The 6,570-nt window shown below is 37.4% G+C and overlaps 1 protein-coding gene across 2 annotated transcripts in view; it reads right to left on the bottom strand.

Annotated features, from left to right (window-relative positions):
- Positions 1-5,649, bottom strand: part of LOC116094036 — a 52,328-nt gene extending 46,679 nt beyond the window's left edge. For both annotated transcript variants that reach the window (XM_031376015.1, XM_031376019.1), the window contains exons 1-2: positions 5,518-5,649; positions 2,077-2,182 (exon numbers count right to left, since the gene is read on the bottom strand). In XM_031376015.1, coding sequence (XP_031231875.1) covers positions 2,077-2,182; positions 5,518-5,590 — 179 coding nt within the window. In that variant the 5' untranslated portion in view covers positions 5,591-5,649. The remainder of the gene's footprint in view (positions 1-2,076; positions 2,183-5,517) is intronic.
- Between the last annotated feature and the right edge of the window lie 921 nt (positions 5,650-6,570).

The raw sequence follows: 6,570 nt of genomic DNA, 5'->3' as shown, positions 1-6,570 counted from the left end.
TTTTTTTTTTCATTTTCTTTTTTTTTAATTAGATATTTTCTTTATTTACATTTCAAATGGCATCCCCTTTCCTGGTTTCCCCTTTGAAAAAAAACCCTGTTCCCTCCCCTCTCTCCCTGCTCACCAACCTAACCTTTCCCACTTCCTGGCCCTGGCATTTCCCTACACTGGGGCATAGAACCTTCACAGGACCAAGGGCCTCTCCTCCCATAGATGACTGACTAGGCCATCCTCTGCTACATAAGCAGGTGGAGCCATGAGTCCCACCATGTGTACTCTTTTGTTGGTGATTTAGTCCCTGGGAGCTCTGAGAGTATTAGTTAGTTATCTTAATACTTTATTGGCTATTGTCTTGAGTAACTGCACTCTGATCCAAGCAACTGCATTCCCTTACAAAGGATTATCTCAGTTGGGCTGAACTATTGCCTTCTACTCACAGAATGTCACAGGACTCTCACCTGAGTGTCTATGTCTACATAAATGCCACCTTAATTGCACATGACCCCAAGGAGAGCTAGAGTAAATAAGCCAAGGAAAACTAGGGGAGAGAATTCCCAGCTATGTGGTGGCCACAGGGAAGCTCTTTCCTACAGTGTAAAGGCTTTCCAAGTACATCCTCTTGAGGGGAAGCATCCCTTACCTACGCTCTGTAAGGAAGCTCAATAAACTCATTGGTTCTCCACAGTGAACTTTGATGGAATTGTGCCTTAGCTCATCATCAGGACTTTGGGAGTAGGGGTATTATATCTCTCCCGAGAAGATTATTTTTTAATCAACAAATGTTTCTTATTCAAGAGATGATAAGACACTGATTTGGTTCCTGTGGCTGTTGGTGGAAAAAAAATGCTTGTTTTTAATTATCACAACTGCTGTTTTTTATGTATATATACCATATACATAAAATATATGTATATATATAATGTATATATATAATGTGTATATATATATATATATATATATATATATATATATATATATACATTAAGAAGTGGGGTAGAGACCTAAACAGAGAATTCTCAATAGAGAAATTTCCAATGGCTGATAAACACTTTCAAAAAGTGTTCAATATCCTTAGCTATCAGGTTAATGCACATAAAAAATCAAAACTATTGTGAGATTCCTTCTTACACCTGTCAGAATGGCTAGATCAGTAACACAAATAACACTACTCCATTGCTGTAGGAGTGCAAATGTGTACAGCTGCCATAGAAATCAATATAGTGATTCTTCAGAACCTTAGAAATCTATCTACCTCAAAATGCAGTTATACCTTTTGGCCATACACCCAAAGGATGTTCTATTCTATCACAAAGACTTTCTCTCAATCATATACACTGCAGCTTTATTCATAATAGCCAGAAACTGGAAACAACCTAGATATGCATTAAGCTAAGAATGGATAGAGAAAATGTAATACATTTACACATTGGAGTACTACTTTGCAAATGGACGGAACTAAAAAAATCACCCTGAGTGAGCTAACCCAGATCTCCAGCTGGAATAGAATGGGGTGGGGGTTGGAGATAGGAGCTAGAGATCAGGTGAGGGAAGATGGGTTAGAAGGAAGGAGTATAGGAAGAGATAGCTGGAATTGTGGAGGAGTCTTGGGAGGTGCTAAGGAATCCTAGTGCTGTGGAAAGTATAAAATTATCCTAATAAAGACTCTGAGTAATGGGGTATACTGAGTTCTGAACTGGCATCTCTTATAGCAAGGCAAAGCTTCCAATGGTGGGAAATCTTCAAACTACTCAGGCTGTTGCTAAGGCAAACGTTTGGTTGCTATCTGCAAATTGATAGTTGGTTCCCATTGCCAGGGACAATGCCCACCCAAGTCATTGAATATGGAGAAGTCAAGCTGGAGCCTACATGGATCCTTCATCCCTACTTTCTAGTCTCTTTTTATAATGTTTTAGGAAAAGCACAACAATTTTTTATGTGCATAAGAGCTATTTCTTATTTCATTATTATTTTAAAGTGTTCTATCATTGCATACATGAAAGAAAGTATGAAACAAAAAAGATGAAAATGCTTACAATGTACCAGATTTTCTTTTTCTACAGCATAAGTGCTACTTACTTGCAGAAAGGCTTGCCATCCTTGCATGCACAAACAATAGACTCTGGGCAGAAACCTGTTGTGTTTCCTAGACAATCATAAAAGTCTTTCACAGATGTACAGTTGGCTGTAAACAGTAAAATTCAAAAAACATTTTAACAACAGAAAAAAATGTTACAAATGTATATACTACACATGTGCAAAGTTCTAAATGTTAACAAAATTGTTCATGTGGGAAGGAGATGGTGGGAAGAGACATAAGAGTGAAAATGATGAAATTATCTTTTCATTAAAAAAAGAATTTTAAAATAAAAAATGAAAATATGTTTATACTACTTTAAGATTTTCCAGACATCATACCGATAAGAATTAGGCCTCAAAATTAAGGATGAATATCCAAACATCATTTCATCATACTATTTTATTCTGCTTATTTTGAAAATATGGCTTTATGAAGATCCATACAATTATAGACAAAAGGACATCTAATGTTCATTGAAAGCAAATTTGAGCATGATCTTCTGGATAAGGAACAATAACATTATATCCAATGGTATAGGTATTAAGAAACTGGCATATTTAACCTCAGTTTATTCGTTATCCCTAGAAAAACAATTGCATCCTCTTCCCTTCAAAGAGACAGGAGAGAAATCCAGAGGGACAGGAGAATGAATAGAAATATATAGCAGTGGGGACGAAGAATGAAGGAGGGGGAAACCAATAGAAAGTCTTGGACATTAGTGATGTGAGAATCTTCCAGGACCCAATGGGGAGGACATTAGCTGAAATGCCCAAGATTGGGGAGATAGAACCTCTAGAGACCACCTCCAGTGGATAGACATCGACCCAGATGAGGGATGAGACCACCCACCCATCTCAAGTTTTAACCCAGAATTGTTCTGTCTAAAAGAAATGCAGGATCAAACATGGAGCAGAGACTGAAGAAAAGGCCATCCACAGACTGCCACCTTGGGATCCATCCCACATGTAGACACCAAACCCAGACACTATTGTTGATGTCAAGAAGCCTGATATAGCTGTCTCCTGAGAGGCTCTGCTAGAGCCTGACAAATACAGAGGTTGATGCTTTCAGTCAACCATTTGACTGAGCACAGTGACCCCAATAGAGAAGTTAGGGAGAGGATTGAAGTAGCTGAAGGGGATTGCAACCTCATAGGAGGAACAACAATATCAACTAACCAGAGCCCCAGAGCTCCCAGGGACTAAACCATCAACCAAAAAGCATACATGGGCCAGCCCATGGCTCCAGCTACATATGTAGCAGAGGACAGCCTTTTCTGGCATCAGTAGGAGGGGAGGCGCTTGGTTCTGTGGAGGCTTGATGCCCATAGAAGGAGGATGCTAGAGGGGTGAGGTAGGAGTGGATAGATGGGTGAGGGGCACCCTTTTAGAGGTAAATGGAAGAGGTATGGGGTAGGGGCTTTGTAGAAGTGAGACCAGGAAGGGGAACATTTGAAACGTAAACAAATTATATATATTTAAAGAACACTGATTTACAAAGGTAGGTTAAAGAATCCATCAGATGCGTCTCTGACTCTTTCTCTTTCTCTTGGAATTCTTTTCCTCCTTTTGGGTTGCCTTGTCCATCCTGGATTTGAGGGCTTTTGCCATATCTAACTGTATTTTTTATTACATATTTTCTTTATTTACATTTCAAATATTATCCTCTTTTCTGATTTTCCCTCTGAAAACCCTCTATCCCCTTCCTGCCTCCCCCTGCTCAACAACCCACCCACTCCTGCTTTCTGGCCCTGGTCTTCTTCCCAGGACCATGGGCCTCTCCTCCCATTGATGACCTACTAGGCCATCCTCTGCTACATATGCACCTGGAGCCATGAGTCCCACCATGTATAGTCCTTGTTTGGTGGTTTAGTCCCTGGAAGCTCTGGGGGTGCAGGTTAGTTCATATTGTTAGTTCCTCCTAAGGGGCTGCAAACCCTTCAGCTCCTTGGATCCTTTCTCTAGCTCCTTCATTGGAGACCCTGTGCTCAGTCCAATAGATGGCTGTGAGCATCCACTATATCAGGCTATATCAGGCTCCTGCCAGCAAGCACTTGTTGGCATCCACAATAGTATCTTGTTTTGTCATGTTTAGTTGCTGTTTGTTGGATGCCTGCTCTTTTCTGAAGGGAAATGGAGAGGAGTGAGTCTAAGGAAAGGGGAGGTGAGTAGGAGCTGGGAGGACTAGAAGGAGGGGAAATGTTGGGTGGGTTGTATTGTATGAGAGAATAATCTAATAATAATAGTTATTATTATTATTATTATTGGGGGATAATAATAATAATAAATACCCCCCAACTAGTAAGCCACAGAGAGTAACACAAGAGGCACTTCAGCTTCAACACACACTGTTTTTTCCCAAGACCTCCATAGACACTTATTTTGCCAAAGATATGGCTGCAGTAACATCCCCATGAGAACTGAGAAAAGACTAGTTTAAAAACAAGTGAAAAGCACTTGTCACAAATCACAGGACACATAAAGCACAAAAATCTTAATCTCAGAAAATGGTGAATCATTTTTATTCTCCACCAGCACAAACACAAAAACCGTTTATAGAGTGAGATTTCAGAATTGCCTGAATCCTGGTATCTCTTTGTCACAGAAGATGTGGGTAATGTAGAATCCAATAGGAAGCTAATAACCTTTTGTAGAGCTTATTTTTCCTTATTTTCCTATTTAAATATATTACTAAAAGGAACAAAAGAGAAACATCACAAAACATAATGGCATTTGTAAGCAAAACTAAAAAGATAATGTAATATTTGAAGGTTTGAATCTCATTTTTTTCTAATATGAAAGCAATTTCAACTGGCCAAAATGTTCCTTTTCACTGCACATTATAGAAATCCCCACTACAATTATTGGGGCAAATATTGCTACTTAGTGAAATTTTGACCACATCTGTTTTTATCAGGCAATGTTTAGAAAAAAAATATAGTTCTCGTCTTGGCAACAGTATTCGGCCTTATTTTGTAGACAGACATGATTACTTAATCTATTTCTTTAACCACCACTTTAAAGCAATCCATGTGATTGTATCAAATAAGTACATTACTGAATATATTGCAGATTGAAACTTTTCTAAAAATAAATTACAACTTTACGACATTCTGAGAAACAAATTATTAAATGTAAGTGGCCTAAACCAATTACCAGCCTTCTATAAATAAAATCTTTACTTAAATTTTCCCACAGAATTTTTCACCTAAGAGAATTTTTACCTAAGAGATCAGAAACAAACATGTTAGCTTCAGAAGAAAAAAAAAATCCCTTCATAAAGTAAACAATTCCAATAAAGGAGATACTTTCAAAATTTGCATATTTTCCATAACAGCTCTTGCCAAGAATTGTGGTTAATTCCTTAGGCTTGGACACTGAAACCCAATTAATTCATTATGACTTCAACCTGTAGAAATAAAGCAAGTAAAATTTTCTTACGTTGTGAGCAGTGTGCCATCAAAAACCAGGAGATGAGCAGAATTTGAGTCAGCATAAATGTGCAATCTGCCATTATGAGAGTAAAGCAGAAACCTAAGCACTGTGAACTTAGGTCTCCTGCAGTTAAGATAGCCAGCTGGTGAATAGAGATTGTGAGTGGCTTATATAGGAGATATGTGAAGATGGATTTTGAACTTTTCCCTTACAGCCTGTGTAAGCTGCTAATTAACTTTTCATTGTAGATTTATTGGTTGCCTGTACCCGCAGTTCCTACTTCACAGAATAAAAGTGATTTGTTTATGAACTGTATACTGCTTGTGTTTATTCTCAACTCTGTGCCATTTCCTAAAATGATTTGTTTGTCTTTCTACTAAGTTTCATAAGGTTTTGATATTGACAAATATGAATCTTTACTTGGAACCTATTTCTATGAATACAGTTTTCAACACTGCTTAGAGTAAGAGATCTCTGACTTCACAGCCACTGGGACTGCTAAGCAAGAACCAGAAGACACAATTGTATAGTACTGCCAATAAGAAAAAGAGAAATTAAAAAAAGGAATAAATACAGAAGCAGATAAGGAGAGCTGCAAGGAAGAGAAAATAAAGTAATGAAGAGGGTTGGGACACAGCTTTCACAATCATTGGCAATACTGAGAAAAACGAATATAGTTTGTGGATTGGAGAACATTTTAGGATTTATTTTATAGACAGATATAATCACATTGTTTATTTCTTCAGCTATTTCATTAGAGAATATTTTGTGTACTATTTCCTGTTTGGAATCCCATTGTTTTACTTTATTCTCGACCCCTGCTTTCCAGCTACCAATAAAAAAATGCTATGAGCTCCAGGTTGAAACTTCTTGTTATCATGAATTAAAAACATGATATCCAATAAAAGTATCTTTTACTTGGTGTACCCTGATTCAATATAATTTATTTATTCTGGACATTTTTATTTAATATTTTAAGAGCAAGCTAATTATTTTATTATACCATGGCAATTAAGTGTTTACTTTATAATATTAGTATGCTATTATGAAAATATAAAT

This window comes from Mastomys coucha, chromosome X (genome assembly GCF_008632895.1).
Source record: "Mastomys coucha isolate ucsf_1 chromosome X, UCSF_Mcou_1, whole genome shotgun sequence".
Classification (NCBI taxonomy): domain Eukaryota; kingdom Metazoa; phylum Chordata; class Mammalia; order Rodentia; family Muridae; genus Mastomys; species Mastomys coucha.
Note: the sequence above shows the minus strand (reverse complement) of the source record. Positions and strands in the feature narration are given on the sequence as shown.